The sequence below is a fragment of the Scyliorhinus canicula genome, chromosome 9 (genome assembly GCF_902713615.1).
Source record: "Scyliorhinus canicula chromosome 9, sScyCan1.1, whole genome shotgun sequence".
NCBI lineage: Eukaryota > Metazoa > Chordata > Chondrichthyes > Carcharhiniformes > Scyliorhinidae > Scyliorhinus > Scyliorhinus canicula.
Genome location: NC_052154.1, coordinates 97,513,288 through 97,532,584, shown reverse-complemented (window position 1 = coordinate 97,532,584; position 19,297 = coordinate 97,513,288). Strand labels below are relative to the sequence as shown.

Genomic DNA, 19,297 nt, shown 5'->3' with positions numbered 1-19,297 from the left:
CAGTACTGAGTGAGTGCTGCACTGTCAGAGGGTCAGTACTGAGTGAGTGCTGCACTGTCAGAGGGTCAGTACTGAGGGAGTGCTGCACTGTCAGAGGGTCAGTACTGAGTGAGTGCTGCACTGACAGAGGGTCAGTACTGAGGGAGTGCTGCGCTGTCAGAGGGTCAGTACTGAGGGAGTGCTGCACTGTCAGAGAGTCAGTACTGAGTGAGTGCTGCACTCTCAGAGGGTCAGTACTGAGGGAGTGCTGCACTGTCACAGGGTCAGTACTGAGGGAGTTCTACATTGTCAGAGGGTCAGTACTGAGGGAGTGCTGCACAGTCAGAGGGTCAGTACTGAGGGAGTGCTGCACTGTCAGTGGGTCAGTACTGAGGGAGTGCTGCACTGTCAGAGGGTCAGTACTGAGCGAGTGCTGCACTGTCAGGGGGTCAGTACTGAGGGAGTGCTGCACTGTCAGAGGGTCAGTACTGAAGGAGTATTGCACTGTCAGAGGGTCAGTACTGAGGGAGTGCTGCACTGTCAGAGAGTCAGTACTGAGGGAGTGCTGCACTGTCAGAGAGTCAGTACTGAGGGAGTGCTGCACTGTCAGAGAGTCAGTACTGAGGGAGTGCTGCACTGTCAGAGGGTCAGTACTGAGTGAGTGCTGCACTGTCAGAGGGTCAGTACTGAGTGAGTGCTGCACTGTCAGAGGGTCAGTACTGAGGGAGTGCTGCACTGTCAGAGGGTCAGTACTGAGCGAGTGCTGCACTGTCAGAGGGTCAGTACTGAGTGAGTGCTGCACTGTCAGAGGGTCAGTACTGAGGGAGTGCTGCACTGTCAGAGGGTCAGTACTGAGCGAGTGCTGCACTGTCAGAGGGTCAGTACTGAGTGAGTGCTGCACTGACAGAGGGTCAGTACTGAGGGAGTGCTGCTCTGTCAGAGGGTCAGTACTGAAAGAGTACGGCACTGTCAGAGGGTCAGTACTGAGGGAGTGCTGCACTGTCAGAGAGTCAGTACTGAGGGAGTGCTGCACTGTCAGAGGGTCAGTACTGAGTGAGTGCTGCACTGTCAGAGGGTCAGTACTGAGTGAGTGCTGCACTGACAGAGGGTCAGTACTGAGGGAGTGCTGCTCTGTCAGAGGGTCAGTACTGAAAGAGTACGGCACTGTCAGAGGGTCAGTACTGAGGGAGTGCTGCTCTGTCAGAGAGTCAGTACTGAGGGAGTGCTGCACTGTCAGAGGGTCAGTACTGAGTGAGTGCTGCACTGTCAGAGGGTCAGTACTGAGGGAGTGCTGCTCTGTCAGAGGGTCAGTACTGAAAGAGTACGGCACTGTCAGAGGGTCAGTACTGAGGGAGTGCTGCACTGTCAGAGAGTCAGTACTGAGGGAGTGCTGCACTGTCAGAGGGTCAGTACTGAGTGAGTGCTGCACTGTCAGAGGGTCAGTACTGAGTGAGTGCTGCACTGTCAGAGGGTCAGTACTGAGGGAGTGCTGCACTGTCAGAGGGTCAGTACTGAGGGAGTGCTGCACTGTCAGAGGGTCAGTACTGAGTGAGTGCTGCACTGACAGAGGGTCAGTACTGAGGGAGTGCTGCGCTGTCAGAGGGTCAGTACTGAGGGAGTGCTGCACTGTCAGAGAGTCAGTACTGAGTGAGTGCTGCACTCTCAGAGGGTCAGTACTGAGGGAGTGCTGCACTGTCAGAGGGTCAGTACTGAGGGAGTTCTACATTGTCAGAGGGTCAGTACTGAGGGAGTGCTGCACAGTCAGAGGGTCAGTACTGAGGGAGTGCTGCACTGTCTGCGGGTCAGTACTGAGGGAGTGCTGCACTGTCACAGGGTCAGTACTGAGGGAGTGCTCTACTGTCAGAGGGTCAGTACTGAGGGAGCGCTGCACTGTCAGAGGGTCAGTACTGAGGCAGTGCTGCACTGTCAGAGGGTCAGTACTGAGGGAATGCTGCACTGTCAGAGGGTCAGTACTGAGGGAGTGCTGCACTGTCTGCGGGTCAGTACTGAGGGAGTGCTGCACTGTCACAGGGTCAGTACTGAGGGAGTGCTGCACTGTCACAGGGTCAGTACTGAGGGAGTGCTGCACTGTCACAGGGTCAGTACTGAGGGAGTGCTCTACTGTCAGAGGGTCAGTACTGAGGGAGTGCTGCACTGTCTGCGGGTCAGTACTGAGGGAGTGCTGCACTGTCAGTGGGTCAGTACTGAGGGAGTGCTGCACTGTCAGAGGGTCAGTACTGAGGGAGTGCTGCACTGTCAGAGGGTCAGTACTGAGGGAGTGCTGCTCTGTCAGAGGGTCAGTACTGAGGGAGTGCTGCACTGTCGCAGGGTCAGTACTGAGGGAGTGCCGCACTGTCAGAGGGTCAGTACTGAGGGAGTGCTGCACTGTCAAAGGGTCAGTACTGAGGGAGTGCTGCACTGTCTGCGGGTCAGTACTGAGGGAGTGCTGCACTGTCACAGGGTCAGTACTGAGGGAGTGCTGCACTGTCACAGGGTCTGTACTGAGGGAGTGCTGCACTGTCACAGGGTCAGTACTGAGGGAGTGCTGCACTGTCAGGGGGTCAGTACTGAGGGAGTGCTGCACTGTCAGTGGGTCAGTACTGAGGGAGTGCTGCACTGTCAGTGGGTCAGTACTGAGGGAGTGCTGCACTGTCAGAGGGTCAGTACTGAGGGAGTGCTGCCCTGTCAGGGGGTCAGTACTGAGGGAGTGCTGCACTGTCAGAGGGTCAGTACTGAGGGAGTGCTGCACTGTCTGCGGGTCAGTACTGAGGGAGCGCTGCACTGTCAGAGGGTCAGTACTGAGCTAGTGCTGCGCTGTCAGAGGGTCAGTACTGAGTACTGTTTCTTTATCTAAAACCTGCTAATTGAAACCTGGGCCAGGATTCTCCCCTACCCGGTGGGGCGGGGGTCCCGGCGGGACGGAGTGGCGGGAACCACTCCGGCGTTGGGCCTCCCCAAAGGTGCAGAATTCTCTGCACCTTTCGGGGCTAGGTCCGCGCCGGAGTGGTTCCCGCTCTGCCGGCTGGCGCGAATGTCCCTTGGCGCCTTCGCCGGCTGGCGGAAAGCCGCGCATGCGCCAGAGCGTCAGCGGCTGCTGACGTCATCCCGGCGCATACGCAAGGGAGGGGGTCTCTTCCGCCCCCGCCATGGTGAAGGCCATGACGGGGACGGAAGAAAAAAAGTGACCCCACGGCACAGGCCCGCTCGCCAATCGGTGGGCCCCGATCTCGGGCCAGACCACCGTGGGGGCACCCCCCGGGGTCAGGACGCCCCGTGCCCCCCCCCCCAGGACCCCGGGGTCCGCTCGCGCCGCCAATCCCGCCGGTACCAGAGGTGGTTTAAACAACGGCAGCGGGAAAGGCCTGTCAGCGGCAGAACTTCGGCCCATCGTGGGCCGGAGAATCGCCGCGGGGGGCCCGCCGACCAGCGCAGCCCGATTCCCATCCCCGCCGAATGTCGGGGGGCGGAGAATTCGGGACACGGCGGGGGCGGGATTGACACCGGCCCCGGGCGATTCTCCGACTCCCAGGGTTTCCCTCACAGTTGGATTTCATATTTTATTTATAATTGTTTTTTATTGGATTTTTGAACAAAGTATATTTACAGTTATGTACACAGAATAAAATATATATAGAAGAGAAAAAAACAATAAAAAAAGACTGGTATGATATTGTGCACTAGCTCAACAACAGCAACTCTGTACAGGTATCAATATTATTTTTAATACATAAGTAGGCTCTGTTTGTGGGGGGATGGGAGGAGTTTGGGGAGGTATGTATACATTTGGATGCCAGAGAAACAATTACAGTAGTTATCTCCAATACAGCGAGGGCAATCCGCGAATAGATCTGGTATTGGTGTAGTTACTAGCTTCTCCTGCATGGTTTTCGCTGCCGTTGTCGTCACACATTCACCTCCACTTCGGCCGTTTGTTCCGTCTTTCGCCCGTGTTTTCCTTGCTCTTTGTTACTGTATTGCTGTGTTTGTTGTCGTTCCCCTTGCTCTCATTCCAGCTATCTCCTTAACTCCCCCCCCCCCCCCCCCCCTCTGGCTCCCCTCTATTGTTCCCTGTTTCCTCCCTCTTCCTCCCCCTCCCCCCTCCCCTTCTCCTTTGGTTCGCCCTCCTTTTCTCTTAGGTTTAGCTGTCTTGTCCAACACCCCCCCACCCACTCTCCCGGTCTATCCCTCCCCCTCACGCCTTGGCTACTTTCCCCTGATTCTTGGCTACCTGTCTATTCTTCTGCTTGTTCGTTGGCCACAAACAGGTCCCGGAATATGACAATGTTGAGGAAGAGCGATGGATTTCTCACTATGTTCTGGCCGATATTTACTCATCAACAGATATGATTAAACAGATTATCGGGCCATCAGTGGCTGGTTTAGCTCACTCGGCTAAATCGCTGGCTTTTAAAGCAGACCAAGCAGGCCAGCAGCACGGTTCGATTTCACAGTAACTTCATTGAAGCCTACTCGTGACAATAAGCGATTTTCATTTCATTTCATTTTCATTTTTTTTCATTGCCTTTCTCTGTGTCGGGTCTTCAGTTGTGTTATTTGGTTCCCATTTTGTGATCTTTACCCTCTTCACTTCTGTGGCATGGAGCGACTGTAAAGTGAAAGCTCCCATTGCTGACAATCTCCGACAATAACATCTTCTGCTAATCGCTGTGCAGGGTAAGCCCAGGCCAATGGTCACCTGGCTGAAGGAGGAACAGCCCCTGGATCTGAAGAGTATTACCATCCGGAATAGCGACACAGACACCATCTTCTTCATCAGGAAGGCAGAACGCATGCACTCAGGGTCTTACCAACTTCAGGTACAGATCGAGAATACCAAGGACACAGCAAATATCCACCTCCAGGTCATAGGTAAGAGAGCATCATTAACAGCAAGTAACAACTTTACCACTGCATTGCATCTCCCTATGCACTGTCTACGTCAAACACTCCCAGGACAGGTACAGCACGGGGTTAGATACAGAGTAAAGCTCCCTCGACACTCCCCATCAAACACTCCCAGGACAGGTACAGCACGGGGTTAGATACAGAGTAAAGCTCCATCTACACTGTCCCCATCAAACACTCCCAGGACAGGTACAGCACAGGGTTAGATACAGAGTAAAGCTCCCTCTACACTGTCCCCATCAAACACTCCCAGGACAGGTACAGCACGGGGTTAGATACAGAGTAAAGCTCCCTCTACACTGTCCCCATCAAACACTCCCAGGACAGGTACAGCACGGGGTTAGATACAGAGTAAAGCTCCCTCTTCACTGTCCCCATCAAACACTCCCAGGACAGGTACAGCACGGGGTTAGATACAGAGTAAAGCTCCCTCTTCACTGTCCCCATCAAACACTCCCAGGACAGGTACAGCACGGGGTTAGATACAGAGTAAAGCTCCCTCGACACTGTCCCCATCAAACACTCCCAGGACAGGTACAGCACAGGGTTAGATACAGAGTAAAGCTCCCTCGACACTGTCCCCATCAAACACTCCCAGGATAGGTACAGCACGGGGTTAGATACAGAGTAAAGCTCCCTCTACACTGTCCCCATCAAACACTCCCAGGACAGGTACAGCACAAGGTTAGATACAGAGTAAAGCTCCCTCTACACTGTCCCCATCAAACACTCCCAGGACAGGTACAGCACGGGGTTAGATACAGAATAAAGCTCCCTCTACACTGTCCCCATCAAACACTCCCAGGACAGGTACAGCACAGGGTTAGATAGAGTAAATCTCCCTCTACACTGTCCCCATCAAACACTCCCAGGTCAGGCACAGCACGGGGTTAGATACAGAGTAAAGCTCCCTCTACACTGTCCCCATCATACACTCCCAGGACAGGTACAGCACGGGGTTAGATACAGAGGAAAGCTCCCTCTACACTGTCCCCATCATATACTCCCAGGACAGGTACAGCACGGGGTTAGATCCAGAGTAAAGCTCCCTCTACACTGTCCCCATCAAACACTCCCAGGTCAGGCACAGCACGGGGTTAGATACAGAGTAAAGCTCCCTCTACACTGTCCCCATCAAACACTCCCTGGACAGGTACAGCACGTGGTTAGATATAGAGTAAAACTCCCTCTACACTGTCCCCATCAAACACTCCCAGGACAGGTACAGCATGGGGTTAGAGACAGTGTAAAACTCCCTCTACACTGTCCCCATCAAACACTCCCAGGACAGGTACAGCACAGGGTTAGATACAGAGTAAAGCTCCCTCTACACTGTCCCCATCAAACACTCCCAAGACAGGTACAGCACAGGGTTAGAGACAGAGTAAAGCTCCCTCTACACTGTCCCCATCAAACACTCCCAGGACAGATCCAGCACAGGGTTAGATAGAGTAAAGCTCCCTCTACACTGTCCCCATCAAACACTCCCAAGACAGGTACAGCACGGGGTTAGATACAGAGTAAATCTCCCTCGACACTGTCCCCATCAAACACTCCCAGGTCAGGCACAGCACGGGGTTAGATAGAGTAAATCTCCCTCGACACTGTCCCCATCAAACACTCCCAGGACAGGTACGGCACGAGGTTAGATAGAGTAAATCTCCCTCGACACTGTCTCCATCAAACACTCCCAGGACAGGTACAGCACGGGGTTAGATACAGAGTAAAGCTCCCTCTACACTGTCCGCCAACAAACACCTTGTTAAAAATTAATTTACAGGATGTGGGCGTTATTGATTAGGCTAGCATTCATTTGCACATCCCTAGTTGCCCTTCAGAAGGTGAAGGTGAGTTACCTTCTTGAACCGCTGCAGTCCATGTGATGTAGGTACACCCACTGCTGTTAGGGAGGGAGTTTCAAGATCTTGTATACATGCTGCCAGTGTTCGGTTGTGGAAGGATTCATTGTTTGTGGAAGGGGAGCAATCAAGTGGGCTGCTTTGCCCTGGATGGTGTCAAGTTTCTTGAGTGTTGATGGAGCTGCACTCATCCAGGCAAGTGGAGAGTATTCCATTACACCCCTGACTTGTGCCTTGCAGATGGTGGAGGGACTTGTAGATTGTGGGGGGGGGCGGGGGTCAGGAGGTGAGTTATTTTTCAAATTATTTTTATTGGTTTGCATTTTATAGTTACATTGCAGAGGACATTTAAGCAGCAACATAGGAGTCTTTACAAACTGTACATATTTATATATATATATATACAGGAAGGGAATATGACTCCCACGTAAAAGCCCAGGAGGGGGACAAGACAGCGGGTGTAAAGGTATTATTGTTGGAGCACTGGTTTTGGGGCCACTCCCTCTATGCTGTTCCTATGCCATGTGCATCGCCTCTTGGTAATAGAATATACCAGGGGTGCCTTTGGTGTCACCTGGCGAGGCTGTTCCTGGGTACGTCGCTACTGTTTGTTCCCTCTGGTTCCCCTGCCTGGTTTGCCTTGCGTCCTGGTTGTAATCAGTCTCCGCTGGGCAATCATGGAGGCAAAGATTAGGGCGCCTGCCTCTCTCCCAGTGAATAATTCTTGCTGTTCCAAGACCCCAAAGACTGCCACTAGTGGGCATGGCTCCACACTCACTCTCACAACCCTGGACATGGCCTCAAGAAGGCAGTCCAGTACCCGTTCAGTCTGAGGCAGGACCAGACACACGGTAGTGGTTGGCCGAGCCTAGGAGGTCAGTAGCTCACCAGAGGATTCCAAGCCTCTGACCTGCTTTGGTAGCCACAGTATTAATGTGGCAAGTCCAGTTCAGTTTCTCATCAATGGTAACCCCCAGAATGTTGACAGTGTGGGTTTCAGCAATGGTAATGCCATTGAATGTCAAGGGGTGATGGTTAGATCTTCTCTTGTAAGAGAGGGTCATTGCCTGGCACTTGTGTGACACGAATGTAACTTGCCACTTGTCAGCCTAAGTCTGGATATTGTCCAGGTATTGCTGCATTTGGACATGGACTGCTTCATTATCTGAGGAGTCGCGAATGGTGCTGAACATTGTGCAGTCATCTGTGATGTTACAGCACCCTGGGCGAGTGCACGGTCAGTTCCAGCCCCACAGACCCCAGAGTCCCAACATAAGTGAACTAACCAATGATTTGTGTATTTTCCTGATAGCTTTAACCCTCATCTGCTCCAATGAGTTACAGCCACCAGATTTCTAAGTAGAACATTTAAAAAACTGTTTATTTGTAACAAGAGTAAAAGATGAACATATAATTGAACAATGGTCCACTAATCTACCTATTCTCAAAACCCTGTCCCAATCTCCACCCAGACACACAACACGACAAACACACGGTAGGAGGTGGAGAAAGGATTAAATGTAACAGGGATTAAAAGGGGATGAGAGATTTGAGGATCTTTGCTGCTGAGATTAAGATCCTTGTAGGTGGTGATCTCTTCAAAATGCCAGGTGTTGCAACCACTCGGTGAGTTTGGATCTTATCAGGACCACCATCCATTAGAACCTCCAAACTGTAGGTCTTCCTCTGCGGCATGGCCTTCATACAGGAGATTCAGGTCTGTGCAATTCCATCGTGTGGCCACCAGATGGACCCTCCATCTCCCTGAGCTATTACTAGAATTTTCTACCTGAAAGTTTACAGTAAATTTTACACCCACACTGCCTCTAAACTGCTTACTCTGAAACATAGAAAATAGATGCAGGAGTAGGCCATTTGGCCCTTTGAGCCTGCACCACCATTCAATATGATCATGGCTGATCGCGCAACTTCAGTATTCCACTCCCAATTTCTCTCCATACCCCTTAATCCCTTCAGCCGCAAGAGCCACGTGCAGCTCCCTCTTGAATATATCCAACAAACTGGCCCAAAGAGCTTTCTGTAGTAGAGAATTCCACAAGTTCATAAATCCCTGCGAGAAGAGGTTCTTCCTCATCTCAGTCCTGAATGGCTTACCCCTTATTCTTAGGCTGTGATCCCTGGTTCTGGACGTCCCCAACATGGGGAACATTCTTCCCGCATCTAACCTGAAAGTCCCATCAGGATTTTATATGTTTCGATGAGATCCCCTCTCATTCTTCTGAACTCCAGTGAGTAGAAGCCCAGTCGATCCAGTCTTTCTTCATATGTCTGATCTCTATGCAGAGATTCTGGCTGTATCATGACGAGAATTCTCAGACTGGGCTCTTCCCAGCCATTCAGACAGAGGATTAAACTATTACAGACCTGATGGGAGAACCTGCTCACAACCTTTCAAACCAGCTGTTCCCTTCACAGGTCTGGCTACTGTCCTCAGTCTTTTCAATAGGAGTGCCTTCCACAGGTCTGGCTGGGAGCCTCTTAAATCGCCTGAGAGAGAGAAATCTGAGAGAGAATGCCTTAAAGCTGCTTCAGGCTTGGATCTTTCACTGAACTGACAAAATGGGTTTGGCGTCTCCTGTTCCAGAAGTTTCTGAAAAGCTCCACCAATCCCAAACAAGAATTTGTCCAAGGCCTGAATTTCAAACAAGCTGATTGGCTGCTTGCCAAGTCCATCAACATGACATCACGAGCTATGCCAAAGAGCATACTGAATCAGAGGGGCTCTGCCTGATAAGTACACATAGCAGCCTGCAGCGGGGAGGGGGGTTCAGTTCAAAACCAAATGTCAGTGATTTTAAAACCAGCCAGAAGGACAGGAATTGGAAGAGAAACACAAAACAGACAAGGATTTTAGCAAGTTCCTTACAATGAACATTACCACTTCTTTGTGGCGCCACGGTGGCACAGTGGTTGGCACTACTACCTCACAACTCCTGCGTCCCGGGTTCAATTCCGGCCTCGGGTGACTGTCTGTGTGAAGTTTGCACTTTCTCCCCGTGTCTGCATAGGTTTCCTCCGGGTGCTCCGGTTTCCTCCCATAGCCCAAATATGTGCAGGTTAGGTGGATTGGCCAGGCTAAATTGCCCTTAGTGTTCAAAAAGGATAGGTGAGCCTCCTGGGTTACGGGGCTAGGATGCAGGCATGGGATTAAGTAGGGTGCTCTTTCCAAGGGTGGTGCAGACTCAATGGCCCAAATGGCCTCCTTCAGCACAGTAAATTCTATGATTCTATGATTCTGACCTTATGATGGAAAGGAGGTCATTGATGAAGCGGTTGAAGATGGTTGAGCCTGGGACACTACCCTGAGGAACTCCTGCGGTGATGTCCTGGAGCTGAGATGATTGACCTCCGACCGCCACAACCATCTTCCTTTGTGGAGAGATTTCCCCTCATTCCCAGTTATTCCAGTTTAGCTGGGGCTCCTTGCTGCCATACTCGGTCAAATGCTGCCTTGATGTCAAGGGCAATCACTTCCACCTTACCTCTGCGATTCTGCTCTTTGTCCATGTTTGAACCAAGGAGGTCAGAAGCTGAGTGACCCTGGAGGAACTTAAACTGAGCATTTGTGAGCAGGATATTGCTGAGTAAGTGTCACTTGATAGCACTGTTGATGACTCCTTCCTTCACTTTGCAGATGATGGAAAGTAAACTGATAGAACGGTAATTGGCTGGGTTGGATTTGTTCCTGTTTCTTCAGGGCAAACCTGGGCAATTTCCCACATTGGCAGGTAGATGCCAGTGTTGTAGCTGTACTGGAACAGCTTGGCTAGGGGTGCGGCAAGTTCTGAATATGCCAGAATATTGTCAGGGCCCTTGGCCTTTGCAGTATCCAGTGCCTTCATTTCTTGATATCAAGTTGAGTGAATCGTATTTGCTGAAGACATCTGTGATGCTGGGGACCTTTGGAGGAGACCGAGATGGATCATCCACTCGGCACTTCTGGCAAAAGATTGTTGTGAATGTTTCAGCCTTTTGCACCGATGTGCAAATCTGTGGAAAATCTGCTTGAGGATAAATCTGTGGAAAACCAGTGGGAAGCACTAAAAGGAGAGATCCTAAATGTACAAAGGAGATATGTCCCCTCCAAAACTAAGAATGCTATTGCCAAGGTTTTGGAGAATGGTGTTTAGTACAATCTGGGGGGTCTTACACGTGGATGTGGAGCCGGGTGCCCCGGAAGCCATATTCGGGATGTCTGACCGACCCGAGCTACAGGCGGGAGGGGTGACATGTTTTAACCTTTGCCTCCCTGATTGCTGACAGGCAGGCCTTGTCGGGGTGGAGGTCAGCTCCTCAGCCTTGTGCCTTGCTGTGGCGGGGGACCTGCTGGAGAGTTTGACCCTGGAGAAGATGAAGTTTGAGCTGTGGGAGTGGGGGAGGGGGTGGTGAAGGAAGGGTCCTGCAATTGTTGGGCTTCGTTCAGTATGCACTTTCAGGAGTTGGAAACCAACTGTTGGGGGCGGGAGGTGGTCTGGGTTTTTTGTCGTCTGTTTGGGGTTGTTTTTGTATTGTGAAAATGTTGAAAATCTGCTGAATAAAAATACTTTTTTTTTAAATGTCTACTCGGCAGAGCCAACCGCCATTAACTGTTGTTCTCTGTGAAGCTCCGTTTTCCGAATCCTCGCTACCTGACCTGACCAGACAAACAACAAAATCAATTGTTCCACCTCACAAAAAATGCTTTCGGGAAGAAGATCAGTAAACGCGGGAATAGAAATTAAAAACTGCAGCAATTTACCGACTGTACCCGGCCTGCATAGGGGAGGCTGTCCCACCTGAACAAATCCACCTTGACTCCGCCCACCAAGGCACGTGAAAGTTTAGTTACGGAGCCGGGCTCACAATCTCGGTCCACCTGCATCTCTAGATACCTGAAGTGGGTAATTGCCACATGAAGTGGCAATCCCCTCAAGCCCGCTCTCTTTCCCCGGTGGGGAAACCAAAAAGCACTCACTGTTATCCAAATTCAATTTGTGCCCCAAAACAGCCCCAAATCGCTTGAGCAGCCTCATTATATCCCCCACCGTGGGAGGCGGCTTGGGAATACACAACAAGACTTCTCTGGGTAAGAAGGTTCCTCACATCCTCTCTAAACCTCCAGCCCTTGCATTAAATCTATGCCCCTGGTAATTGATCCTTCCACCAAGGGGAAAAGGTGCTTCCTGGCTACTCTATCTATGCCCCTCATAATTTTATACATCTCAGTCATGTCCCCCCTCAGTCTCTTCTGCTACAGGGAAAATTATCCAATTTTAGCCATTCTCTCTTCATAACTACAACTCTTCAGGAAAGTACTCAGTCGACCTCGGGCCCTCCAGCCCCTCAGGCAATCTGGAGATTCTGCTGCTGTGACCTGTTCTCCAGCTCCTCCTCTTTAGCTCTCAGCCCTTTATTATTTTCCTCCAACTTCTGCAGCTCCTCTCTCATTAAGGTGAGCTGGTCACTGCCACGACATTGCTTCCTCCAGCCCCTTCACCATAATCCCGCATCATCTCCAATGGTATCATGGAACAGTACAGACTTGGAGGGCCAAAGGCCTGTTCCTCTGCTGTATTGTTCTTTGTTTTTTGACAGCCGAGAAGGGTGTAGAAAGTGCAGGGACAAAGTCAAAAAGGAATTAAGGAAATCAAAGAGAGGGTATGAAAAAATATCAGCAACTAAAGTTAAAGAAAATCCAACAATGTTTTCCCAAAATATTAATGGTAAAAGGTTAGTTAAGAAATAAGTGGGACCTATCAGAGATGAAGAAAGAAACTTCTGTGTCAATGCAGAGGTTGTGGGAAGGATTCAAATTAATATTTTATGTGCACAAAGGAAATGGATGATGCAGATATAGTAGTTCAGGAGGAACAGTATGAGATATTGGATGGGATAGCCATAAAGAGAGAGGAAGTACTCAAAGGATTGAAATCCTTGAAAGTTGATAAGTCACCAGGACCAGATGGATTGTTCCCAAGGCTATTGAAGGAGGTCAGGGAGGAGATAGAAGATGCTCTCAGGATGGTTTTCCAATCCTCCCGAGACACAGAGGAGGTACCGGAGCACTGGAGAAATGCAAACGTGGTTCCATCGTTTAAAAAGCGATTGAAGGAAATGCCAAACAATTATAGGCCAGTTAGTCTTAGGTCAGTGGTGGGCAAATTAGTAGAATCAATCCTGAGTGCTGGGATTAACTGTCACATAGAAAGGCATGAACTAGTCAGGAATAGTCAGCATGGATTTGTTAAAGGAAGGACTTGCCTTACAAATTTGATTGAATTCTTTGAGGAAGTGACAAGAAGGTAGTGCAGTGGATGTGGTGTACATAGATTTTAGCAAGTCCCCCATGGCAGATTGGTCAAGAAAGTGAAAGCCCATGGGATACAGAGCAATGTGGCAAACTGGATAAAACGTTGGCTTTGTAACAGGAAGCAAAGGGTAATAGTCGATGGCTGCCCTTGAAATTAGAACGTTGTTTCAAGCGGTGTTCAACGTGGCTTGGTATTGGAACCCTTACTGTTTGTGTTATATATTAACAATTTAGAACGTGGGGAGCATGATTGGGGAATTTGCAGATGATACCAAGATTGGCCAGTTGGTCAAGTGTAGGGGATAGCTATAATCTTCAAAACAACATGGATAGATTGGTGGAGCGGGCAATAAGTAGCAGATGGCATTAACACAGAGAAGCTATGGGCAGCACGGTAGCATGGTGGTTAGCATAAATGCTTCACAGCTCCAGGGTCCCAGGTTCAGTTCCCGGCTGGTTCACTGTCTGTGCGGAGTCTGCACGTCCTCCCCGTGTGTGCGTGGGTTTCCTCCGGGTGCTCCGGTTTCCTCCCACAGTCCAAAGATGTGCGGGTTAGGTGGATTGGCCATGCTAAATTGCCCATAGTGTCCTAAAAGTAAGGTTAAGGGGGGGGGGGGGGGTTGTTGGGTTACGGGTATAGGGTGGATACGTGGGTTTGAGTAGGGTGATCATTGCTCGGCACAACATCGAGGGCCGAAGGGCCTGTTCTGTGCTGTACTGTTCTATCTATCTATCTATAAGCGTGAGGTCATGCATTTAGGGAGGTCAAACAGTTATAGGGAGTACACAATAAATGGGGATATACTAAGAGGGGTAGATGAAGTGAGATATCTTGGCGTACAAGTACACAGGTCCCTAAAGGCAGCAGTTTGAACAGACAACGTTGTAAAGAAAGCATTAGATAGCTCTCCTTCAGTTGCAGAGGTATAGAATATAAAAGTAAGGATATAATGTTGGAATTGTATAAAAAACTGGCAAGGCCACAACTGGAATATTGTGTGTAGTTCTGGTCACCACATTACAGGAAGGACGTTATTGCTCTGGAGAGAGTGTAGAGGAGGAGGTTGACAAGAATGTTGCCAGGGCTAGAAAAGTGTAGCCATGAGGAGAGATTGGATAGGTTGGGAACATTTTCCTTGGAACAACAAAGGCTGAGGGGTGACTTAATTGAGGTGTACAAAACTTATGAGGGGAAGAGATAGAGTGGACAGGATCAAATTGTTTCCCATGGTGGAGAATTCTAAAACCAGGGGACAGAGATTCAAGATAAGTGGCAGAAGGTGTAGAGGGGACGTGAAGGAAAACATTTTTAACCAGAGGGTAGTGGGGGTCTGGAATTCGCTGCACGAGCTGGTGGTGAAGGCAGAGACCCTAAACTCTTTTTAAAAACTACCTGGATCTGCACTTTAATTGCTCTACGCTACAAGGCTATGGGCCAGGTGTAGGAAGGTGGGATTACATTGGACAAGATGGGCTGAATGGCTTCCTGTGTGCTGCAACTTCTCTATGATTCTATGTGCTGGGCTCCTCCATCATTGAGGATGGGATATTTGTGGAATCTCCTCCTCCAGTGAGTTGTTTAATTGTCCACCACCATTCATGGCTGGATGTGGCAGGACTGCAGAGCTTAGATCTGATGTGTTCATTGTGGAATCGCTTAGCTCTGTCTGTTACTGGCTGCTTATGCTGTTTGGCACACAGTACTCCTGTGTTGTAGCTTCACCAGGTTGACACCTCATTTTTCGGTGTGCCTGATGTTGCTCCTGACATGATCTCCTGCCCTCTTCATTGAACCAGGGTTGATCCCCTGCCTTGGTGGTAATGGTAGAGTGGGGGATATGCCAGGCCATGAGGTTACAGATTGTGATTGAATACAATTCTGTTGCTGTTGATGGCCCACAGCGCCTCATGGATACCCAGTCTTGAGTTGCGAGATCTGTTCAAAGTGTATCCCATTTAGCTCGGTGGTAGTGCCACACAACACGATAGAGGGTATCCGCAATGTGAAGACGGAACTTTGTCTCCACAAGGATTGTGCGGTGGTCACTTCTTTAATTAAAATGTTTTCATTGGAATTTTTCATTTATTAACATTAAGTCAAATCATCATACAGTTGGATTAATCATAACTGAGGATATGAATAATTTACAGCTTTTATGTGGTTGGAATTTACATTAGTGTTAACAAACAAAAACAGACAGCGAAAGAAAAATATATGACAAAAGAGACAAGTGGTCATTGTAGTGGCCGATGTAATGCAGCTATGTCCGAGCTGCTCCTTTTTGGCCTGAGGTGGTGGATACCCAGCGTGTATCGCACCCCAGGATGGAGCGAGACGTGATGAGCTCTGGCATGGCGGATACGCCCTTTGTATGGCAGCATTGATGTGCCGCCGCACGTGGGCCCCATGCTCCTCGCTGTGTTGCGTAGATTTCTCCTTCTCCTCGCTGTGGTGTGGACGTTCCATCCCCCCCAGCAGATCACCGGGAAAGGACACACCGATACAGGGCATGGCCGAAGAGAGTGAGAGAACTCCCTGTACAAAGAAAAACCATGTCAGAATACAGAGCAACCACAGGATAGCCAACAAACAATTAAGTACAAGGCAAAGCTGCCAGCATTCAAGCCAATGCACACTCCCCCCCCCCCCCCCCGGCCCCAACAACAGCCCAACGTCGGTGAAGAGGACCCGGCAAGCAGCTCAGTCCATTGGGAAAGGACCGGCAGAGCATGATTGAGGAGAGAGAGAGAGAGAACACTCTTCCTCCTCACTATCACCTGGAAGGAGCCTTCGACCCTCAGTGCACAGAAGCAGGAGGGCCACAACTGGCGAGCACCCGGCCGCTAGGCACAAAGAAAAAACAAAACACAACAATAATACAATTATAACCATACAATCCGCCAACAGTAAAACACAACCCAACCAATATCAGTACAGAGAGTACACATTGTCAATTGGGCCACCACCCTACTGCTCTCACAGTCCCGGCATCCAGTCTCCAGACACCATCTAGTATAAAACTGCAAAAGCGAGTCCATTCCACACCACTTTCAGCCCGACAACAGGTCAACCAAGATCCGCACCTCGCTCCACTCCAAGCCGATAAGCAGAAAGGCAACCAGTGACAAGTACAGCTCCCAGGTGTAGCAACTGCAGGCAAGCAAACTCCTCTCTGTCCCCTGCAAGCAACTGGCAGCAGCAACAGGCTCCCTTTACCACCATTCAACTGGTTGTAGCATTGTTCCCTCTTCTGTGGGGAGCCAAGGAGGTGGGTAGCCATCTTTGCTCACAGGCAAAGAGCCCGGGGGTGATGGGCTTGCCACGTCAGTGCTCAGTGAGGGTTGGGGGTCCCTCGGTTGGGTGTGGGCTGTCATGGGGGTTGGGGCGGGGACACTGGGGGGGGGAGGGGACTGGGGAAATCACTCCCGGCATCTCTATGCCAACCCTGGAGCGTGTGCACCTGTTCCGGGGTAATCCTGTCCCTGCCAATCAGTCATACCCCCCCCACCGACTGCTGAGGTCTCTGGCTTGTGGCTCAAGGCTGTTGCTGGGAGGTAATTGACAATCGGGGTTAAGTGAGCACTTCACACAACTCAAGTGGATCCCCGTGGGTAGGTGGGCCGTGTATCATGTGGGAGTCATGTAGCATGTGGGAGTCATTATTGTCTAGCACCCCAATCACACCTTGATGCCTGGACACTGTGGGAGGCAACACCACAGATGCAGCAGCCAACATCCAAATACCCAGGGGATGGGACACAGCTCAGGGGACATGTCTACAGCCGGAGAGTGGGTGAGTGCCATGGGGGGGGGGGGGGGGGGGGGGGGGGGGGGGGGGTGCCTGGTGAGATGGGCAACACGGCAGAGGGTCAGCCTGCAAGACGGAAGAAAGTGACAAAGGCATCAGGATGGTTGTGCAAACAGGAATTTAATGTGCTGTGCAATACCCAACTCCCGGTGGTGCCACCCCCCCACCCCCTACCTACCCGCCCCTCCTCAATGTGCCTGGCCCTCCTAGCTGTACCACTACATCAAGGTGTTTCCCAAGGATGTACATCTGAGGTAGAGGCAGCCAGCTGCTTACCACGTCTCGAGGCATTCGATACCCCTGGCGGGCGTCCTCTGAGGGCACTGGGGCCAGAGGGCCAGGCTCACTTGTCGACGGCACGTGCACAGCCGTGCCACCCTGTCCCTCATGCTGACCTTGAGATGCGGGTTCATCAGAAGGATGGAGCACGGGGGAGATGGTGGCCACAGTCGCCACTCCATGTGACAGGTTGGTGCCCATAGTGCCCTGGGGTTCACGTTGGGATGGAGGGGCAGCTGGTTCAAGCCCCGGCTGTCCCTGCATCAAGTTGCTCTGCCAGCCCTGGTGGCTACCATTGTCCGCACCATTGTATCGACGTCCTCAGTGATGCTCCTCAGTGATTGGGCCATGTTCTGCAGCGCCTCAAGCATGCCCATCTGAGAGCGGGACATGTCCCGCAGAATCTCAACAAGGTCAGCCTGGTACTGGGTGACATCCCCAGCGAGTTGGACATTCTGCCGAGAGCCTCAGCTATGGTCGTCATCGACTGCACGACGCCTTGGACACCTTCTCTAATGGTGTCGACGTTGTGCACCAGGCTCTCCACTGCAGTTGTCTCCCTTTGAACGTCCCGGCTGCTCCCTATTGTCTCCATCAGCTGTGGGTAACTCTGTTCCAGAGGCTCAGCTTCAGGCTGGAACCCAACTGGGTCCTGGGATTCAGCACCCCTCCGACTGCTGACTTGCCTGGGAGTTCCTGCCTCCACCTGATGTACATCAACATTGTGGAGGCATCCTCAGAGCTCTCCTCCGAGGTGGTCTCCTGGGAGTCAGGAGAGGGTGCCGCCCGAGATGGCCGGTGCTGTCGGTTGGAGGACCTGTGGGAGAATGGACATGTGGTCAGTGGGAGGGATGGGTCAGTTAGTAAGGCAATCACTACTGATGGTTGGTAGGTCCTCCAGGTGGAACCCTGTGGTTCCTCACCTATGCGGCATCCGCCAGGCTCCGCATGGGTGACCGCCCTGTCCTCAGCCACACTGGTCACCTCCAGGGCCCACTCCCTGAAGGAGGTGAGGGTTCTTATGTCAAGTGCACCACTGCCAGTCTGGGCCTTCTCCCGCCGATTGTATGAGAGCTTTTCTTGTGTAGACACAGAGCGTGCATCGTTAGCTACATGCGTGGTTAACAGCGATGGGAGATGGGTGTGAAGGCGGGGTTGAAGGGGAGGGAGCGAGGGCTGGAGGTCGCCTGGGTGTTAGGGGGAGGGTGGATGCTCCATTCGGGGAGGTGGCGTTGGTGCCTACACTCTCATCCGGCCTGGTGTAGGTCATTGACTTTTTCCAGCTCTGAAGGCCAGTCCTCCTGGTCATAGAATCATAGACTTTACAGTGCAGAAGGAGGCCATTTGGCCCACTGAGTCTGCACTGGCCCTCGGAAAGAGCACCCTATTTAAGCCCACGCCTCCATCCTTTCCCTGTAACCCAGTAACCCCACTTCACCTTTTTTTTGGTCACTAAGGGCAATTTAGCATGGCCGATCCACCTAACCTGCACATCTTTGGACTGTGGGAGGAAACCGGAGCACCCGGAGGAAACCCACGCACACACGGGGAGAATGTGCAGATTCCGCACAGACAGTGCCCCAGCAGGGAATCGAACCTGAGTCCCTGGCGCTGTGAAGCAACAGTGCTAATCGCTGTGTTACCGTGCTGCCCATATTAGCAGGGGTGTGGCGAGCACGGTCCTGGCAAAGCAGCTGGCGAGCCGTCATTTGCAGCGAGAAACCTGTGGGGCCTGTTAAGTGGACCAATTAATGTTGAATTGCCTTGCCAGCCTCGCTGGGCCGAGCGCCGGGAATCTCGCCGCAATTCCGGTTTGCTACCACACTTAGAAATTTGTCCGGAGTATTTTGTCTCCGTCTCAAACACTGGCAACGAGGATCAAGTGGAGCTGCCGTTAAGAGGCAAGTGCTGTAACATCGTATTGTTTTCCAACCACCTCGGGAGACTGCTGTCCGACCGTCAGGCATACATTGGTAAACACGGGCCTTTTGATGCTGTCTCGGATGATTGGGCCCAGTACATCGAAAAGTTTCAACTTTTTTCCTGTCCAAACTCCATCGCCAGTGACAAGCGACAGACCGTTACCTTGCTGACCGCCATTGGCGGACCAACTTATGCACTAATTAGGAACTTGACTAACCCGGACAGGTCGGATG

The 19,297-nt window shown here is 51.3% G+C and overlaps 1 protein-coding gene across 2 annotated transcripts in view; it reads left to right on the top strand.

Annotated features, from left to right (window-relative positions):
• LOC119971566 (myosin-binding protein C, cardiac-type-like) overlaps positions 1-19,297 on the top strand; it is a 226,833-nt gene that overhangs the window by 183,905 nt on the left and 23,631 nt on the right. For both annotated transcript variants that reach the window (XM_038807310.1, XM_038807309.1), the window contains one exon: positions 4,653-4,848. In XM_038807310.1, the coding sequence (XP_038663238.1) occupies positions 4,653-4,848 (196 nt within the window). The remainder of the gene's footprint in view (positions 1-4,652; positions 4,849-19,297) is intronic.